The sequence below is a fragment of the Diceros bicornis genome, chromosome 40 (genome assembly GCF_020826845.1).
Source record: "Diceros bicornis minor isolate mBicDic1 chromosome 40, mDicBic1.mat.cur, whole genome shotgun sequence".
Classification (NCBI taxonomy): Eukaryota; Metazoa; Chordata; class Mammalia; order Perissodactyla; family Rhinocerotidae; genus Diceros; species Diceros bicornis.
In genome coordinates this window covers 14,000,078-14,021,387 of record NC_080779.1, presented here as the reverse complement: position 1 = coordinate 14,021,387, position 21,310 = coordinate 14,000,078, and the positions used below count along the sequence as shown (strand labels likewise).

General features: G+C 40.9%; 2 protein-coding genes across 3 annotated transcripts in view; one reads left to right on the top strand and one right to left on the bottom strand.

The window, feature by feature from the left end:
* Positions 1-2,300: 2,300 nt before the first annotated feature.
* TXNDC9 (thioredoxin domain containing 9) lies at positions 2,301-16,519 on the bottom strand. Of its 2 annotated transcripts, none has more exons than XM_058534474.1 (5): positions 16,412-16,519; positions 13,976-14,194; positions 9,914-10,032; positions 5,785-6,039; positions 2,301-2,894 (listed from the first exon to the last, which is right to left on the bottom strand). In XM_058534474.1, the coding sequence occupies exons 2-5, from the start codon at positions 14,162-14,164 to the stop codon at positions 2,777-2,779; spliced, it is 681 nt and encodes a 226-aa protein (XP_058390457.1). In that variant the 5' UTR covers positions 14,165-14,194; positions 16,412-16,519; the 3' UTR covers positions 2,301-2,776. The 2 variants fall into 2 exon arrangements, with proteins under 2 accessions (XP_058390457.1, XP_058390458.1); XM_058534475.1 differs by having other exon boundaries at positions 16,430-16,501.
* Positions 16,520-17,570: 1,051 nt separating this feature from the next.
* Positions 17,571-21,310, top strand: part of EIF5B (eukaryotic translation initiation factor 5B) — a 90,074-nt gene continuing 86,334 nt past the window's right edge. The window contains exon 1 of the mRNA XM_058534473.1: positions 17,571-17,755. Within this exon, the coding sequence (XP_058390456.1) occupies positions 17,721-17,755 (35 nt within the window). The 5' untranslated portion in view covers positions 17,571-17,720. The remainder of the gene's footprint in view (positions 17,756-21,310) is intronic.

The following is a 21,310-nucleotide window of genomic DNA, read 5'->3' as shown; positions in this document are numbered from 1 at the left end:
AAATTTGGAGTTGTTAGGGATTATTTCTTCTAATAATTTTTCTGCTAGTTTTCTTTCTCCTCTCCTTCTGGGACTCCCCTTACACATGTTGATGTTCCACGTTTCTCTGAGGCTGCTTCTTTTCCTGCATTCTTTTTTCTCCTCTTCTTTGGATCGCATTATCTGTATTCACCAATCCTCACATTTGATGATTCTTTCTACTGCGAGCTCAGATCTGCTGAGTCACTCTAACCAATTTTTCATTGTAGTTATTGGACAAGTCCAGAGATTTCCATTTGGTTCTTTTAAAATAATTTCTCTCTCTTTACTAATATTCTCTATTTGATGGAATATTATCATACCTTCCTTTACCTCCAGCATGGTTTCTGTTTTTTTTTTTTTGGTGAAGAAGATCAGCCCTGAGCTAACATCCATGCCAATCCTCCTCTTTTTGCTGAGGAAGACCGGCTCTAAGCTAACATCTATTGCCAATCCTCCTCCTTTTTTCCCCCCAAAGCCCCAGTAGATAGGGGTGTGTCATAACTGCACATCCTTCTAGTTGCTGTATGTGGGATGCCACCTCAGCATGGCTGGAGAAGCGGTGCGTTGGTGCGCGCCCGGGATCCGAACCCGGGCCGCCAGTAGTGGAGCACGTGCACCTATCCACTAAGCCATAGGGCCGGCCCCTGTCAGTTTTTTTAAAAAATAGCTCTTTTGAAGTTTTTGTCTGCTTCCAACATCTGAGCCCAGTTAAAGGCAGTTTGTTTTGATTGCTTTTTCCTCCCATGTATGGGTCACACTTTGTTTCTTTGCAGATCTTATAATTTGTTGTTGAAAACGGGCTATTTTAGATAATACAGCAGCTCTGAAGACGCATCCTCCCCTCTCCTCTAGGGCTTGTTTGTGTAGTGACTTAGCTGCACTATTTCAGTTAAGTCCATCTACCCTGTATTGTAGAGCCTCTGATGTTCCTCCCCAGAGTGTACAGCCTGGACATGTGCAGTCACCCTGACTCCCCTCTCCAACCCCAAGGGCAGTAGCTTCAGTAGGGCTCTCTTTTACTGTTTCTTTCCCTGACCTTCCTGTAAGGGTTCTAGTTGGTCCGCCTCTACTGTTATCACACCCTGCTATTAACATCCACCAATTGCTAGTGGACCTCTCTATTGTTTTTGACAATGCCTGGGGCATAAATTGTTGCACAGTTTCATCTAATTAAATTTAATTAATTCTGTTAAACTTCTCACTGTTGCTATCATGAAGCTACCAGTCTCCTCTTGTCCCTCCCCATGCCCCAACACACACAGCCCAAATCTCCTTTGTCTACAGCAACACCCTTAGGCTTGACCTCCTCTCTCACTGTTCTAAGGTCAGTCAGTCCCTTTGGGGAATGCTATGGAACCTGTTCTTACAGGTTGCTTCTCCCACTGGACAGAACCTCCATGCTACTCCCCAGAGCTGTGGGTGGGGAGACTAGCCTGCTTTTCTAAGAATGATACCTGTGGTCTACAAGTCTTAGGAGTAAGCTGAGGCAATACCGATTAGGGAACAGCATTATTGGTCTGCCATTCCTGGGGTAGATCTTCTGTGCTACAAGTGGGGACTGGGTGGAGGAAGAAAGCTCCAGACCTCTTTGCTACTGCAGAGGTTCTGCAACACAGACCTTGGGGCAGGGATGAGAAATGCTAGTAGTCCGCTCCTCTTAGGGGGAAATTTAGGCTAAGGTTGAGAGCTGGAGGGAGGAAGGATGCAGAGTCGTGGCTCAAATACCACAGAGACTATTCGTACCAAGATTTAGTATTTTCTGGAATAAATGTTTTTGTTTGCTGTATGTTCTTATGAGAATTTCCAGAGGCTTCAATTTTTTTTTCTTTTTGGTGAGGGAGATTGGCCCTGAGCTAACATCCATTGCCCATCTTCCTTTTCATTGCTTGAGGAAGATTGTCCCTGAGCTACCATCTGTGCCAATCTGCCTCTATTCTGTATGTGAGATTCCACCACAGCATGTCTCTATGAGCAGTGTATAGGTCTGTGCCTGGGATATGAACCTGTGAACCCAGGCTGTCAAAGTGGAGCATGCAAACTTAACCACTATGCTACCAGGCCAGCCCCTAATTTGTTTTTTAAATAATATTTACCAGTTATGGTTGTTTAACTGAGGACTCTGTAGATCTCCTTGTGTTGTTATCCAAAAGTACTTTCCAATTATTTTTTAATGCATGTCTTAAAATACAATCAATCAAGACCCTTTAAATAAAGCAATATGTTCACAATCTGAAAGAGCTTTCTGCTACCATCAGTTGATTCAATATCAACAGGCAGCATACAGAATAAATAAGCAGTTCTTTAATAGCTATTTAAATATATTTCAGAGGTGAAGAGTGTTTATAATTCATTTACAAGTGCAGTTGGTTACAGCTGGTGTATAAAGTAAATAATGCTGCGTAAGAATTAGTCCTGGAATAGTTTGCTGAATTTCTATTTCCAATTCAGTAGATTAAAAACACAATTGTGAATGGTATAAAGACGTAAGAATCATATTGTGATAAAATCAATCTCAAAAATAGAGAATCCAGATCCTTCCCAGATAATTTAAGAATTCAGATGTTTTCCTCAACTTAAACAGGAGCTCCACACAGAAAGTATTAAAGATGTCTTTCAATGTGCTACAACAGTATAAAACTCTAGAATGTGACCATTAGATGACCAATGTATCAAAATCAACAGAATTTAGAAAACACATCAAATTCTGAAATAAGGAGAAATAAGAAGACAATTAACAAAGAATTATAACTGATCTCTAATCATCATCCGAGTCTGAATCATATTTCTTTCCTCGGATAGTTTTCTTTTCCAGCTTTGTGAAGTTTGTTGCAAATTTCTTTTGGCTCTGAAATGGTGGCTCCATTAAATTTCCACTAAAAATAAAGCAAATTTGAAAAACATTTATTTATATGATTTAGTAAAGTTGGTATACTAAACTGCACAAAAATCTATCTTTTCTTCCTCTCTGTAACATATGGAATAGAGTAAAATTTTCTTTAAAATGCTGGTGTCAAGGAAGAGGTCTATTATTCATACCAATGGTTAATAGTTTTAAACCTCACTTTGTACTACTAAATGTTTTAGATCAACGTTTTATTTTCTCATTACTAATTACTCATTAAATTTCACAGGAGGCACTAACAGAATTTCTGACTGAAAAGCATAGAGGGAAATCAAAGAGTTTTTTCCAACTGTTTTGGATATGCTGAACCTGTATTCGATTCCTTTCACTGTGAGAATGACACAGGAAAATGGCGCTCTATTTTTGATACGCTGTTATGCCTGTTAAACTTCTTTTAATGTTTAGATCTCTACAGACATCAACAAAACTCATGGAATTCATTATCATTAACCTGGAATTGGTAAGAAACTCTTTTCCATGATGCTGGAGAAATAAATGAAATGAGATAATTTCTTCTTTCGAAAATATCTGGGAACATTCCCAGCACCTAGATCTTGATTTTGAAAGGAACCATGGGTCCTTGAAGAAATAGCCAATTCTAAGGAGAGTACAACATGAGGCCCCCTAAAACATCTTATTTGCACCAGAAAGAAAGTGCTCAAAACACTTATGGGGACACGTCAAGAGGACACAGAAGCCAGCACGAAAGAGGCTCTCACTGGCCAAATCGGGGGCAATTTGAGCTTCGAGGTGAACAATAATAGTAACAAACTATAACTCACAGAATAAAATATCCATAGCCCATGCTAATATAATAAACGAAAAAGTAAATTACTGTGGGATATGGAAAAGTTCTTCCCTAAATCACCATTTGGCTTGGTAGACAACTGGTTAACCAGTACTCAGTTATCACCACTAGAAATGAGACGAACCATCATATGCCTCCTGATATGGTGCACTGAGAAGGAAGAATACAATATTACTCACATAATATACCTGTGAAAAAATGCATAATCTGAATCTAACCTTAAAACATTAGACAAACCCAAATCGAGGGATGCTCTGTAAAATAACTAGCTTGCACTCTTCAAAAATGTCAAAGTACTGAAAAACAAAGGAAGGATATCAAGTTGTTACAGGTTAATGGAAACTAAAAACACACAGTAACTACATATGACACATTTTTTCTTTTGGTGAGGAAGATTGGCCCTGAGCTAACATTTGTTGCCAATCTTCCTCTTTTTGCTTGAGGAAGACTGTCGCTGAGCTAACATCTGTGCCAATCTTCCTCCACTTTGTAAGTGGGATGCTGCCACAGCATGACTCGATGAGCAGTGTGCAGGTCCATGCCCGGGATCTGAACCTGTGAACCCAGAACCGCCAAAGCAGAGGGCAGAACTTAATCACTATGGTACTGGGCCAGCCCATGACACATTTTTTTGGTATGGAGAATGTTATTGGGACAATGGTAGAATTTAAATAAGGTCTGTAAATTATATAATATTTCCTGTTGTAGTAATTGTACTGTGATTATATAAGAAAATGTTCCTGTTCTTAGGAAATACACATGGAAATATTTAGGAGTAAAGGGACAATATACCTACCACTCCTACTCAAATGGTTTTGAGAAAAATTTACATGTATCTAGAAAGAGAATGATAAAGCAAATATAAAATGTTTAAAATTAGAGAATATGGGTGAAGGGCATATAAGAATTCTTTGTACTAGTTTCCAACTTGTTTAAAGTTTGAAATCATTTCAAAATAATTTTATTTACTATTATTTTATTTAATATTAAGAAAATACAACAAACTCCAGAATCAATTTCGACAACGTAGGAATGATTTAGGCATGTGTAGGAGAGATTTAAAGAAAAAAGGGGAGGGGCCGGCCTGGTGGTGCGGCGGTTAAGTGTGCATGCTCTGCTTCAGGGGCCTGGGGTTCGCAGGTTCAGATCCTGGGCACGCAGTGACACATTGCTTGTCAAGCCATGCTGTGGTGGCATCCCATATAAAGCAGAGGAAGATGGGCATGGATGATAGCCCAGGCCCAATCTTCCTCAGCAAAAAGAGGAGGATTGGCATTGGATGTTAGCTCAGGGCTAGTCTTCCTCACACACACACACACACACACACACACACACACACAAATAAATAAAAAAGAAAAGAAAAAGGAGAGGGTGAAAAGATGAGAGAACTTGCTACTTATTGAAAGGCACTATGACTGTGGACTGATAATTCCACAATTATTGCACAATTTTACCTGTTATTCTTGCAAATCAAGAACAGGCACAAAAGACAAGATGATATGCTGATAAATCATCTTTCCAGAGAAGTGGACAAGGAGATGAATGAAAAACGGAAGTTGGATTTTAAACTGTTTTCAAACAGACTGTTCTCCATAGTTAGTAATTTAAGCTAAGCATAGAAATGAGATTCTATATATTTTATCAGATTCTACAAGTGAGGCAAGAATATCCACAGTAAAAATCTAATGTGTAAAAACGAGTCATTACCAACTTGAGTAATCTGGTTTAAATCAGGGAAGAGTCAATTCTGGAGTGTCATTTCGGGTTTCCAGATTAATACAGAATTAGATTCAATAGGTTCTGTTAGGTTGAAAACTTTTATAGCTAGGTGTACTCCAAGACTCAATTTTATCTATAACTCTGATTTTGTTGTGAGATCATGCTAATAATAATGTACATTTTAAGAAATGTGCTTTTCCTTTGTGAAAGTCTTTCTACATCTCAGTCAAAAGATCTTAGTTCCATAAAATAAACGTTAATATAAAAAATCGTCTCTAAAAATATCAATTGAGTATGTGAATTAAAATAAATCTACTGTTTTGCTACAAGTTACCTGTAATTAAGAATATCAGAACAACCGAGCCTCCATTCTAAAGTTTCTGTGGTGAAGTCATCTGTATTTCCTAAGTCAGTAAATCCAACAACATAATCTTGTGTTTTTCCATCTTTTACCAGTGCTAGTGTAGGAATGACTTTGATACGCAGTCTCTCACAAAGGAAAGGTGCTTTTTCCACATTCAGCTTCAAAAATTTGGTCTCAAGATGTTTCTTGGACAGTATCACCAAATGTCTGTCCAGTATTTTACACCTGTAAATAACAACATATAGAGAATCAAAAGCTAGAAAAACAGATTTCTTGTTTAAAATAAATCTTTAACATTAACATTTATGGTACATCTAACTTTATTTATTTATCTATTTTTTGTGAGGAAGATCAGTCCTGAGCTAACATCTGCCAATCCTCCTCTCTTTGCTGAGGAAGACTGGCCCTGGGCTAACATCTGTGCCCATCTTCCTCCACTTTATACGGGACACTGCCACAGCATGGCTTGACAAGCAGTGCATTGGCGTGCCTGGGATCTGAACCCTGGGCTGCCGCAGTGGAGCATGCACACTTAACCGCTTTGCCACCAAGCCGGCCCTGGGACATCTAACTTTATAGTTTTTTTGCCTGAGTCTCATAATTTGGCAGCCAACCTAGGCTTGTGTCAGATGACCTCATTTCCATTTCATAGGTTAGCTGCCTGATTATGAGTGGTACAAAAACAATCTAGTATTCTAGAAAGTCAGATTTGCCCTAATTGTATTTACAAAAAAAAAAAAATATTCAATACATGCCTTAAGTTATAAGTGGTTCAGGAAGTTGTCATGTTCATGGTAAGAACAAAAAAACTGTCATTTCTTTTTTTTTTTTTAAAGAATTTTATTTATTTTTTTCCCCCCAAAGCCCCAGTAGGTAGTTGTATGTCATAGCTGCACATTCCTCTACTTGCTGTATGTGGGACGCGGCCTCAGCATGGCCAGAGAAGCGGTGCGTAGGTGCGCTCCCGGGATCTGAACCCGGGCCGCCAGCAGCAGAGTGCGCGCACTTAACCGCTAAGCCACGGGGCCAGCCCAAAACTGTCATTTCTGAGCCTGGCACAGTGGCAGAGTGGTTCAAGTTCTGCACACTCCACTTTGGTGGCCCTGGTTTGCAGGTTCGGATCCCGGGCGCGGACCTACTATACATAGCTACACATAGCTCACCAGCTATGCTGTGGTGGTAGTCCCACATATAAAGTAGAGGAAGACTGGCACAGATGTTAGCTCAGGGCCAATCTTTCTCAGCAAAAAAAATTAATAAAAAAATAAATTGTCATTTCTGTATGCATGTTTCCCCGTATCTCATAGAGGCAGCTTGAGGGGTGACAAATCTGAACTTGACACAACTCAGAAGAGACTTTTCAGAATTAGAAATGTACATATGGTACCATATTTGGAAGTCATTAAGACTGAATAGTGTCACCGAGAAGAACACTTCTAACTGTGCAGCTCTGTCAGGGAGAAGCATATTAAGGTTAAGGGCTATAACTGCGGTCAATATGTTTCTAAAGAAATGAAAAATATCACCAGTAACTTTTAAGCCACCCATTGAAGAAGAAAACGGAAGTGACATTTTCTTTAAATTAAAATGTATTTTAAACTGGTCAATCCTTTAGTGTTTCTGAAACAGACTAATGATCTTTTTCAGTAGTTCTTAAATGTAGGTGTTCGTTACAATCAAATTTTAAAATATACAAATGAATTGACATTCTCAGGAGTGGAGCTGGGAAACATGCAGGTGCCTCTCATGCCTGATCAAGTTTGAGAATTACTGCTTTAGATCACTAAGACACCAAATGCTTCATAGTTGTTTTCACTAGTAGGTTTTTCCGGTACTTCTTGGTGTAGTTTTTCCTGAATTAGGTTTGCATCCAGTGAGTTTCTTATAACCTTGACGCCTCATCACTTTCCCTCTGAATGTATCTTTTCATGTATCACCTACGTAGTGCAGCAATGAGATTTTATCGAAAAATGGTGAGAGAAGAAATTAATAAATGGCTTTTGAATGAAGCTCAAAACAAATGATAAAAGAACTGATATATGAGAACTATGTTTTTGAAAATTTGTACATAAATCAACTCCATAGTTTTACTGGAGTAATACGAAATCTATTTTAAATAAGTCTATGTGCCATTTGTCAATAAATCCATTTTTTAAAATCCAGAAGCAGCAGTCATGGTGTAGTTAAAATAGCATTAGGCTTAAAACCTGGGTTCAAATCCTCTTCTATCATTTAGTAGCTGAGTGACATTAGGTGAGTCACTTAATCTCTCCAAGTCTTGCTCTGCACACATGAAGCATAGGAATTATACCTACTTACCTCAAAGGGTCATGGTGAATGTTCCTGGATTTTATACATGAAAATATCCAGCCTACTATGTGCTAGGAACTTTGACACATATATATAGAGAGAAATTAACTGATGGTATAAATTTTGATTTTTTCAGTTTTGCTTGAAGGTAAATACTGTTGGTGCTGCACTGTTTATACATTCATCAAATATATTTACTGAGCACCTACTACATGTCAGCCATTGCTGCTGCATGGCTAGGAACCCGGACCACAGTAGGCCACAATACAGAAAAACTCTCTACCTTCACAAAACTAACAATCTAGTGGGCAAAGACATCTAATAAACAAGTGAATGAATAGTATCAATCTTATAGACTGATACAGTACCAACATATCACCTCATCATATATGTCAGAGGTTGGCAAGTTAAAGAATGTGTGCCGATGGGAGATGACAGTGTACCACAACGGCAGAGGGTTTCTTTGATACTCTTTTACCTTCATAATCCCTTCCCCCACTTTCCTTTACAGGACATTTCACCATCTCAATATTTTCTGTCCTTTTTCTTTTCTTTTTTTTTTTTTTTTGTGAGGAAGATCAGCCCTGAGCCAACATCCATGCCAATCCTCCTCTTTCTGCTGAGGAAGACTGGCCCTGGGCTAACATCTGTGCCCATCTTCCTCCACTTTATATGGGACGCTGCCACAGCATGGCCTGACAAGCAGTGCTTCGGTGCAACCGGGATCCAAACCCGGGCCGCCAGCAGTGGAGCACACGCATTTAACCGCTATGCCACAGGGCCGGCCCCCCTTTTTATTTTCTTAATCAATAAATCCCAGGCAATTCCTTTCAATCCCTGAAAACTGTTAACTAATAACCAAGTTGTTGGACAGTGAGGGTAAGACAAGGGCCAGGAAGGCTATGGAAATGGGAGAAGCGGGCAGGGCTGAGACGATACTGAAGGATGGAGACTGTACACTGGAGTGTGTGTCTGTCTAAGGGAGGCAGCTGTTACTCAGCATCAGCAAACTGCTTTCATACTGAGTTCTACGTCTGTTATTATCAAGTTTTCTGGTTTTTAAAAAAAATTCTAAAACTTGAATTTTTTTTTAAATGAGCTATCTCAATTTTTAAATGTTGGCAAGTCATCAAATTTTGGGGCTAAAAAGAAAAGGCTTGAGCCCTCTGGTTTAAGATATAACCTTTTCTGGGGGTAGTTTCCTTTTACAAGGGATCTGCCTCCACAGAGAGGTTTGCAGACGTGGGTTGGTCTAAGAGAAATCACTTTCTTCTCCTTCCAGACAAGCCTGGCAGTCTCAACTATGCTTCTGGCAAAAGGCGTAAGCCACTGTCTCCCCACAGGTTGCCAGCTGAGAAGGAGTGACTGAACTCAAAGCTGGTGTTCAAGGTGTTGACCCCCATTCCCCACACTGTGGCTATATCATAATTGCAGGAAAAAAAGTAGAAATAATTCTTGTTTAAGGAAAGAAAGTAGAAATAATTCTTAAGTGTATATTTCTAAGATGTTTTTAAGGTTAGCTAGTGAAAATATAATTCAGAAAATAGCCATTTCTATGGAAATATTCTTGATTTTCAATAATGTTCATGTATACTTTTGTATGTCACTGGTTTTTAAGTTAATCTTTAAAATAACAATTGCTTAACTTTAATGTACAGACTTCTAGTACAAAGAAACAACTTGAGAAGTAGTTCCTTTTATTTTTCTTAATTTCCCTATTAAGTCATTATATCTCTATTCAAAGATCTCACCATCTTTTAAAAACAGTCACTGATGGGAACAAAGTTACCTGAATGTGGAGTCTCTGTAGAAATGGCAAACCACTTTTTTACTCTCCTTAACTTCTTGAAAAAAGTCTCTCTCACTAGGGATTTCTCTGTATTCTCCATGTCCTTTTGAAAGCCATTCCTAATGTGGAGAAAAGGGAAATATTACGCATTTGAAATATCTCTTTCAGCACCACTTTACATTGTGTGTCCAAATCATCATAATATTCTATAATGAAGTTGATTTTATTTTCTAGAGAAATGAATTCCTTTTAGTGATTTGCTTTCCTGTTTCTAGTGTCAATGTAAAAATAGTCTGGGGGCAGTGATTATCTCCATAGCATGGCTCATATTTAAGACAATTAACCGTCTCGATAACTGAAAACATATATGTTTTCTTAGGACTTCGAAAATAAAAATTTAGACTCAAGAGACTTAGAATGTAAACATCCATTTAATTTCTTGGCACTCAAACTACTAAAATAAGAAGCATTCGATCCAAGTTACTACAGTTTTTAAAAATAATGCTCATGAGATAAAGTCAGTCTTTGGGGGTAAGGACGTTGGGGAGAGGGGTTACTGCGGCTCTGAAGCTCAGGAGCCCTCTTTGCTTTTGATGATTACCGCAGAGAGGCAGGAACCTCTCCTACACTGGCCACCTATGGGTAGTGTCCTAAGAAGAAAAAGTTGTCTACTAACAAGGTATCCAGAAACAATAAAGATCTCACAGGTTATCTAATCCAACTTCCCAAACCAATATACCAACCCTTATCAACCACGCCTGACAGACCTTTCAGCTTCTTGAACCTTTCCTGTGGCAGGAAGCTTATCACCTCAACTGGAAGCTTGTTTCCTTTTTCAGGCAGCTGGTTTTAATAAAAAGGAGCATTGGGCTTGCAGACGGACGGCATGGGCTTGAGTGCCTTCTACCACTTACTAGGCTGTGAATTCTAATAACCTTTCTAAGTCTCAATTTCCTCTTTGGTAAAGGAGAGATGATAAAGCAACTATCTCATTGAGTTGTTGTGAAAATAAGAAAATCAACATGAAAATAACTATAACAGTGTGTTGCACATGTGCTTAAAAAGCGTTTGTGCACGTATTCTCTAATTTTTAGAAATGTCTTCTCACACTGAACTGCAATATATCTGTAACTTTGGTCTGTGGATCCCAGCTTGGACCTAAGATTAGAGAAGAAAGTTCTAATCTCTCTTTCACACATCTGTCCTTCAAATTTCTTGTCTCGCCTACGTCCTCCCTTCCCCACACTGAACCACTGAACATTCCCATAGCCTTTTGACCATTTCTCATATGCAACCATTTCTAGACTTCTTATTCTTCTGGTTGTCCTCCTCTAAACCCAGGCTAATTCCTCCACATCCCCTTAAAATGTGGCATTAGTCTGAATGCAGCCCTCCGGAAGTGGTCCAACTAGAAAGGGGCAGAAGTGCCGTCTCCTTTCCTCCTCCGGACTTAAGCTAACACAGCCCAGGCTGCATTCACAGTCTCAGTATCTGTTTCACATTGGCTTACACTGAGCTGATACGAGAGGCCCTGATGTATTCTCCTTATGTGACATTTCCTCGGTAAAGCTTCTATAAACAGTTTAAACTCTCAAATACGATTCCTTAATGACATGTGACATTTCATGACTCCTTCCTTGGCTCACCAATGACACGTGCCCTTAAAAAACAGTATTTCTTTGTTTTTTAAACACCTGCTATTTCTTTTAATTATTTATTCTTACGTGTTTAACCAACAGGCTGAAGACCTGAACCTGTTCAGGTTCCTTAGAGGGAGACAAGCCCACTCTGAACCTCCACCAATGCAAAGGTTCCTTCCCAAGACACCAAACCCCCTGCACTCGCAGGACAGTTCCTTTCAAGAGCATGTGCTCCATGGGTATCTGCTGAATGGAACCAAGCAGGATGGGCACAGACCATAGCGCAGCCTGAGCCTACCTGAGGCCTGACAGCTGGGCGGCACCCGGCTCTCATCCAACCCTCTGATGGGCACTTCCTATTTCTCACCTTGTTCTTCTGTTCCCTGATTAGGTCCTATGTCTCTAGCTGCTGTAACAGCAGGTGGGTGCTTGGGTGACTGAGGAATATCGATTACCATGGGCTAATTAAATGCTTATATCACCGCATACACTCATTTCTCCAATACCCCCATGGATCAGAAAATCTACCCCCATGGATCAGAAAATCACAGTTACTATACAATCTACACTACTCTTTCAAAAAGAGTATCTATAAAAACCATTAACACTTCTTGCTTACTTCCTCAGAAAACTTTTTTTTTTTTTTTCCCCCGCAGAGGAAGATTAGCCCTGAGCTAACATCTGTGCCCATCTTCCTCTATTTTGTATATGGGTTGCCACCACAGCATGGCTGACTAGTGGTGTAGGTCCATGCCCAGGATCTGAACCCACGAACCTGGGCTGCTGGAGTGTGCAGAACTTTAACCACTATGCCAGGGCCAGCCTCGTCGTGGCTTAGCGGTTAAGCGCGGGCGCTCCGCTACTGGCGGCCCGGGTTCGGATCCCTGGCGTGCACCGATGCACCGCTTCTCCGGCCATGCTGAGGCCACGTCCCACATACCCAACTAGAAGGATGTGCAGCTATGACATACAACTATATGACATACAACTATCTACTGGGGCTTTGGGGAAAAAAAAGGAGGAGGAGGATTGGCAATAGATGTTAGCTCAGAGCCGGTCTCCCTCAGCAAAAAGAGGAGGATTAGCATGGATGTTAGCTCCGGGCTGATCTTCCTCACACACACAAAAAAATAAATAACCACTATGCCACAGGGCCACTTCCCCAGAAAACATTTTAATAAAAATGATCTATTAAAATGCAATGAAAGCTCTAAAACAAAACCCCGAGTTACTTCATGACAAATTCATTTTAAATTGATTTGTATATTAATAAAAGCTCTGAAGTCTGCCTACCTAAGTTGGTTTCTAATTATAACTATTCAGACTACTGTTTTTAACTGCTGACAACTTCATTTAAGACATATATGTTCCTCACTGCAAATCAGGTAGATTCAAAGTCTTTCTACAAAAATATCCTAGTTATGACAAGTTTTTTTTCAGTTGAGCATTAATGATTAGTAGGGTACTTAACTGTGATCATGAGATATGAGTTTGTAGCAGAATCTCATCATATATTACCTTAAATAATTATTAGCACTATATTGAGAAAAGTAGCCCGGTTTCAAAACTATATATATAGATACCATATTTCAGACAACTCAAGATATAAAAATTAGAACTCAGTCATATTATAAAAGATTCTTTCCTTTTTGTTGCAATTCTTCTAAACAGTGAGGGTATAAACATTATCAAAGAGATGCTATAGCAGCACAAACAAAACTCCCTGTTTCTTCAGAAAAGTTAAAACTCATGTTTTAGTCACAGCCAACTGAAGAGGAACCAGAGTTGGTGATAATGTATTTCAATGTAACTTAAACCAATGGAAACGCTTTTCAATCAAAACTCAAGTTGCAGAATCTAACCCAATTGGTTTTGATCAGAGTCCACAACTACAAGTCTGTTACACGCTCACACTCTAAGAAGCCGGAGCTGTGGCCACCTTTCTTTGTGACGCAGCATGCATTCTTCTGAATAAATAAGCCATACAATTAAACATTACATTGGAAGTGTCGGAAATAATTTCTTTAACGTAAATTGCCTTACAGCTCTTTTCTTGTTTGCTTTGGGCACAGCTAAATTGTGACAGGCTCTACTGCTACCTGAAAGGGAAACCACAGACTCCTATTGGCTCCCAGTGTTCTTCCTGCTCAACTCTCGCCTCAACCACACAAATCTGAGCTCAGAAAATGATCTCGGGCACGTGTTTCTTTTACTTGATGGTGGATTAATATACTGATTAGGCTAATTTTAAATGTCTTCGGAACTAATCTTTTTCTGGGCAAATTTTTAACAGTGATAGATACTTTGAGGTCAAAAAACCCTAAAAATGAGGGCTGAAATGTAACCACTGCAGCACATGTATATATAAGTTGTTAGGAGCATACTGTTATAGCAATTTCAGAAAGCAGGGCAGAGAGGTTACTTGTTTCTGCTGTTGAGCTTTCCTTAGCGCCTCAAGTCTCTTTTCTTTGAGGCGTTCCAGTTCATCCTCGTCCATCTGATCCAGTTTCTGAATTTCAGAATCCAAATGTTCTTCCACTAGTTTGGTAGTCTGAAGCAACTGATTCTCCAGGACTTTTGAAAACATGTCAACAGATGGATTAGCTTCCATTCTTCTAAATGGTACAGTTCAGCCTTGGTACTGGGGAGAAAGTTTACAAAGTTAGGAAGAAACAAAGTGCAAACAATAAGTAAAGTTTTCTCTCTTATTTTCAAAAATTCTAGCAAGTATAATTTTTAGTCCACAAAGTGTTCTGCTGACAACCAACCACTTCATGTTAGGCTTAAGAATTTTTATTTAAGTGTTTTTAAATTTAATTTTCAATAGGTTATAGTCACACCATTCAAAAACTACTTAAAGTTCATGTGCTTCTGATTTAGCTTGTGTTTTACTGCATTAAAGCAAACACAAGTCTTTAAGACCATCACCAGACCAGAGAGAAATGAGTAGTTGCAGTTATACCTACTGATATATACTGACTATCAGTATTCTTTACCAAAGGGAAGTAAAGCACAAATGACTGTGAACAAGGGCCAAGTTTAACTGCAATGAGATTTTACATATACATACATATACATACCCAACTTGGCTTCAATATAGAGCAGAGCTGAGCAAAAGATATATTTTCATGGTCTCTGCCTAAATGATTTTCATTTCCTTAACTCCTGAGAGCTTATTACAACTTAGGTAAAAAAACAGTACCTGGTGTTCCCCAAGCTTTAGTTTCCATTCCTCTTCTCCCATTACCTAACAAAATCTACGAGGCCACAAAGATTGATATTGGCATTGACTTACTGACACTCAGTGTTCTTAACTTTGCTGTAAAACAATATAACACTCCAAATATTAAAAAGAATATTGACTTTTTCATCACTCGTCTATGTAAGATAGGACTTTAAAAACAGAATCTAATTCAGATTAGAAAAGAAGATCGATCTCAACTATATATTTCAAAAGAAATGTATTATTTTCTACCACCAATAATCAGACGGCAATTGTATGTGTATCCTTGGGTTATTACCACAGAAATATTAATATAATTTGCCTATCAAAGCAGAAGGCTGCTGCATCTCAATTAACTATAATACATTTACAAATACTACTGAAGCACTTGAAAAAATCTCAATAAACTGTGAACTCATTCACCCAGCTTCTGACACACAGTCTGGCCCACGCAGACCCTCTATAAACGTTGAACTGCAGAGAAATAGTCTTCTTGCAAACTTCACTTCTGATTTCTTTTTCTTCACAGCAAAAGCACACTTGATTTCACCTTTTATCCACAGAGCTAGCAGTGCTTGAACACAGCAGGTGCTCAAAAAATATTCGTTGGGGCTTGCCCAGTGGCATAGTGGTTAAGTTCCTGTGCTCTGCTTTGGTGGCCTGGTGGTTCCCGGGTTCAGATCCCGGGCACGGACCTACACACAGCTCAACAAGCCATGCTGTGGCAGCGTCCCACATACAAAATAGAGGAAGATTGGCACAGACGTTTGCTCAGGGCCAGTCTTCCTCACCAAAAAAAAAAAAAATTGTTAACGTTGAATGAACACGTGCCTAACAAGCTTAAGTTTCAAAAATTTTGTTTCAAAACTTTAAGTTTCAAAAGGATTTCTGAGTTTAAAAAAGCAAATTGTAAGCTGCTCTTAAATGCTATAAAATTTTAAAGAAGCTGTATTTCAAATATGGTAAGAATTTCACACTCTACCTCGCAAGAAAAACGTCAGTAGGACCGTTACCCTCAGTTTTGGTGCCGGATGAAGCAGAAAAGTGGATATGGAACAATGACTTCCACGTCAGACTCTGTTCTTACTAGGGACATAGCGGATGCTTATCCCTGGAGTTTTACAGGATGAGCTCAGAATTTAATTCTGGGACAACTAGGAGCAGAAGCGATTAACGAGAGCTGTTCTGGGGGCAGGTGGTGGTGTTCACCTCATTCAGAAAGGGAGAAAGATGGTGTAGCGATCCTGATAACTTTTTATTCTTCAAACCACAAGCCTCTGATTCTTCCTTTCTTCAATTCAACTGGAATGGTGGGAAGGGACTTGTCCCTAAATTACCTAACCATTTCCTTGATCCCCCACGTGCACCCGCCAAAACAACCAGGGAGCCCCATCCTTAACTGCATCTTCCCAAAAGTATCCTCGCCACTCCCCGAGCCCCCGGAGACAGATGAGGGCTGAGCTCAGGCAGCCCTGCTCCATCACCTCCCGGGGCGCATGCGCCAAAGCCTCCTCCGCGGCACGGACACCCGCTTCTGGGCCGCGCCCCTCCCCCGCCCCGGCCGGACGCTGAGCGGAGGTGTGTCCACTAGCACCGAAGCGGTGGCCGGTTTTTTCACACCACCGTCTGCCTCACCTGAGCTCTCGGTGATACCTTAGAAGTGAAGAACCAGCACCTCCAGAAGAGCAGCCCAAACTGGCTTCAGCCTCGTAGCAGCTGCCGGTGGCGGCGAAGCGGACCGTCACTTCCGCCTCTCTATTGGCTGCGGCCCTCACGCGATACAACCTGGGACTCCCGAGCAAGTGGGCGGGGTGGGGCGCCGGCATGCCGCGAGCGCTTCTGCGCCTGCGCCTTCCCCGTACCCTGCCGTCCGGAACCCGAGGTTTCCGATCCTTTTCTCCCGCCCGGTAAACTACGGAGCCGGCGAACGAGGAAAGTATGCTGGAAGTTGTAGTTTCTTAGTGCTCAGCCCGGAGTTGGTAGACGTCCCTAGGCTGTGAGTGTCAGTACACGTAATGTTATGTCAGAAATGAGACCGCCAAGATATTGCTCGCGAGTGACGCGTCAACTTCGTTTCCACTCTGTTTATTGAACATTTCCCTTTTTTTGAAAAGTTGAAGTATAACTTATACAGCATGGCTAGTTTTTACGTAGTTAACACCCGTAATGTCACCGTCCAGATCCAGATGTAGAACGTTTTCACTCCCCTAGCAGGTTCCCTCGTTACTTCCCTAAGACAAAATTTTTGGAACTTACTCTCTGAGTGCAAAGATTAAGATCTATTTTGGGGAATTAACGGGTGTGTTCTTGTTTTATGGGTTTTTTTGTGTGTGCGACTGTACATACTTCATAATTCATGGACGTTACTGAGAGTTCTAATTTTGTTCTGGATTCATCTCCCTTGGGAGCACCCAGAGCGCTCGTCCTTGGTTCATTGGGGCTCTTTACTGAACTTCCTGCAGCTAATACCAAATACAGAGGCTGAAAGGTGGAAGGTCTACTTCTGAACCGAGCTCCAAGCCCCCAGGTCTGCGTCCTCCCCTAGGGAGGGGCTGACGTGGGGTACCTTCAGCCTCATTGTCCACCTCCGCCTTCTAGAACCTGGAAACCGCGCTGGCGACCGTGCGCAGCAGACGCTTGCGGGAAGGGGGCGCTCGGGCTCCCGCCTGGCGGGCGGGTCAACTGGAGACGCTCTACACGAAGCGCAGCTCTCGATGAGCCACGCCCTGCGTCCCCACGCCGAGGCGGCGGGGCGATGCGCTTGCGCACTGAGTGTCCACACCATATGTGCCCTGTCCCAGTGCGCGGGTCTGTGGAGAGCCGGGTGCGAGAGGCGGCAGCGCTGGGGGAGCGGAGCCGACCGCAGACAGAAGTCGGCCGGGGGACAGCGGGTCTGTGAGAGACCGAGTAGAGGGGCTGGGGCCACGAGCGCCGCTGTCACGCGATGGGGAAGAAGCAGAAAAACAAGAGCGAAGACAGGTAGCAGTGGCTGGGTCCGCACGGCGGCGGCCGGCGCGGCTCAGTGGGTCGCGTGGGTCCCGCCGGCGCGGGGTGGACCGGGCTCGAGGCGCGAGACTGGCCCCGCGGGGCTCTGGGCCTGGGCCCAGAGTGGGCGGCGGGGTCCAAGACCCCAGTTCCGGGCGGGCGCGAAGGGCCTCGGCGGCGGGCGAGTTTTCCCAGCCGAGACAGTCCCACTCCCACCCCTCGCCCGGCCTGGAAAAAGAGGGGTGTCCGGCCTGAGGAGCGGGGCGGTTGCTTTGGGGTTCCTGGCCCCGCGGGGAGGGGCTCTGGCGACTCCGCCGGGCCGCAGCTGGGTGGGTGGGTGTTGTTTTTGCGGCGCTACTGCCGGCGAGGGTCAGAAAGGGTGGTTTTTGTGCCTTTGTACATATGAATACTGGGAGAGAGAGGGGAGTTCGCATGGGAGGTACCTGTAGCCGGGTTTTTCTCTCTCTGAGCCGCTCAAGTACGTCGGAGTTACGGGGAGGTGATTAATAGCAAACTCCCACTTAACTTGATATAATTTGGATACAGTTCTCAGTTATTTAAGGGCTGATTGTCCAGACTCCATGCTTTTCGCTTTCCTTCTTCCGGCCTGTCTTTTGGTCGTTTTTGCGCTCTCTAGCACCTCCCCTAAGAAAGGAGGAGGAGACGAAACAAACCAACCAGGGTTGCTCCTTTCTAACCCCTTAAAAGGGTTTTGAGGGGAGGGAGTGTAAGGGTGAATGTCGAGTTATGTACTCTGAGATTTTTAGAACATTTCTGTGTGTCACATTCGATTGAGTTCTTTTACCCTTCTCTTTCAAAGAGTTTTACTTTCTGGGAGTGAACAACATCTGTTACTTGTCACTTTTGTATATTACTTATCAAACTTAGTTCAAGTACTAGAGAGAGTAAGGTAAATTGAAAAAAAACAAAAGCAACAATCTGTGATAGTTCCTCATGCTGACTCAAAACGGCTATGTGGTCTGAAGTTTAAATAAGATTACTAATTATAGGTTGGAATCTTGGATCATTTCCTCACCTGGCGCTCACCTGGAATTAAAAGACACAAAGGTGAATCTTGTATTTCAGTTACAGGTCTATTGGAGGAAGTTAATTGGTTTGAAGAATAGAACTTGTTAATTAAGCCAGATAAATAAGAACAAATAAGCAGAATTCTGGGTGATTTAGTGGGGCAAAAGTTCTCTACTTTTGACTGTATTTTTTGATGCATAGGATAGTTTTTTTTCCCCTAACCGTATACAAAAAATAGATAATAAAGCTTCATGTACCAGTTACCCAGTTTCAATCCTTGTTACCCATGACCAATCCTGTTTTGTCCACTTGCTGGATATTTTAAAGCAAATCTCAGAATCCTTTCATGTGTAAATCCTTTAAGTGTATCTGAAAGATGAAGAGGGAAAAAACAACCACAATGTCATTATCAAGCCTAAGGAATATTAACAGTGATTTCTTAAATATTATCAAGTATCCAGTCAGTTTTCTAATTTCGCTGATTGTCTTATTAAAAAAATTTTTTGCTGTTTACAGTTTGCTTGGTTCAGGATTACATAAGTCCATTCTTTAGATTGAAAAAATACATATATATGTTATGTCTTTTACTTACAATTTTTACTTTCCAGGCTCTTTGACAATGGAACAAAGCTATTCACAGAGGAGGTGTTTATTCTTGTCTGTGTATTTCTAGAGAAAAGTGAGCATCTCTTATTAATTCATAAAGATTTTCATGGATTATGTAAAATTTAAATTGCAAACAGTGGAGCCTGTTGTTAAATGATTGGTTTGGTAGTGTAAAAGGAATGTTACTGGGTCCACAGGCCCCCCCCCCCCCCCCCACTAATCTGTAGTCTCTACTTTTTGGCTCATGATGAAGGGAAAGTGGTGGCAACATAATTGATAACCATGATTTATTTTTTCATATACCAATATCAAGGTATTTCGTTGTTGTTTTTTTAATACTTCAGGGACTCCTTCGCTTGAGTGCCTTTCAAATTGTATCTAAGAAATCCTAGGGTTTTGCAGAGGGCTCTCTTTGACCAGAACTGCCTAGCCATTTTACTTTGGCATTCCATACAAGATATTTTGGAGGAGGGAGAGAGGGACAAGGAAGTTCCACTGCCTTGTGAGTTTGCTTTGACAGTTGTTTGTTTGTTTATATATTTATTGAGGTGCAAAATAAATTTATTTCCAATTAAATTTTAAAGGCCTAGAGAACAAAAATATTCACTCCCCAAAGGATCAGCTAAGCCACCATTTTGTCCCTTGGTGGCTCCCATAAGTGCTTCGTTCCGTTGGTTAATGATTAAATTTTATTATTTCAGCTGTCATCTTGTATCCTCCAGCTTTCCTCTCTTACTAGATTTTCAAGTCCCTTCTGTGTTAAACTTAACGAACTATGCCTTAGAACAATAAATTGCTTTCCTAAAAAAATAATTTACAGAAAATATAATGTGGCCACTGGTCACCAAAAAAATAACAAAATCCAAACAAGCTACTTGTGGAAGAGGAAGTTCAGTAAAAAGTGACCAGAAGTTGGGATATTTTAACTTAATGTTGTATATTACTACTTTCTTCAAGGATATTTTGAATATTTGTGAAAGGAACACAAACACAGGCTGGGAAGAAAGTCTAGATGGAGAAAGTCCTATCATAGAATTAATATTCTTGTTTGCGTAAAAGGAGATATTCATCTCGTTTTACTGTCTTGTGTGAGGATCCCTACTTTAAAGATTTTACGTTCATCTCACTTGCCAAGCTGTCTTAAGTCAGGCATGTTTCTGGACAGGTAGAACTGGGTGAGAAATGAGCAGCTCCTTGTTAGTTATCAAGATGAGGCATTGAGCCACTTTTTAGTTCTTGGAAAGAACGTAAAATACTTGACTGTTTTAATCCTTATGTTTAATCAGTCCTTATTGTAATTTCTTAACCATTGTTCCTTTAAAATTAGATTTTATTGTTTAATCTGAATTTCTCATTTTATTCAGATAGCATATGTTTTGTTATATCAGACTATAGGTTTTTTTTTAACATATAGTTTTGTTTAAAGACCAAGTTGTAGAATTTTGTTCCAGCTTGTGTAATTCTGAGAATGAGATTTTGATAGGATGTTCAGCAAGTTTTCCTGCCTTTTTTCAGTTGACTGGGGAAACTCTGACAAGGGATAGGATTCACTATCTACAGATCATACAAAATATAAGACAATATTTTCATTCCTTCCTATAACCTTCCCAGTCATCAGTTCCCAGGGACCTTATGGGAAACTTGTGTTCCGTTTACGCAATACAGTGGATGTTCTCTTATGATGTGTGCAGAGGACAAAAGGGATCTGGATTATTTAGTTTTTCACAGCCTCCAGTTCTTCATTCTGGTCCTTTTTTTTTTTTCTTTTGAATCTGCCAAGTGTGGTAGTTATATTTCAGGTTATGAGGAGTCGGCAGTCTGGTGTGTTACCTTGATGGGATTAATACCCACCCACCCCACCACCCCCCCAAGATATGGAAGGAAGGAAGATAATTATTTCACCTATCTCACAGT

Bases quoted from the DNA above. Each gene is read 5' to 3' on its own strand.
- TXNDC9 (XM_058534474.1), bottom strand. From the start codon at position 14,164: ATGGAAGCTAATCCATCTGTTGACATGTTTTCAAAAGTCCTGGAGAAT. The intron at 6,040-9,913 runs GTAACTTTGTTC...TGTTATTTACAG, and splicing joins TACAGAGACTCCACATTCAG to GTGTAAAATACTGGACAGAC. The intron at 2,895-5,784 runs GTAACTTGTAGC...CTTTATTTTTAG, and splicing joins TCTGATATTCTTAATTACAG to TGGAAATTTAATGGAGCCAC.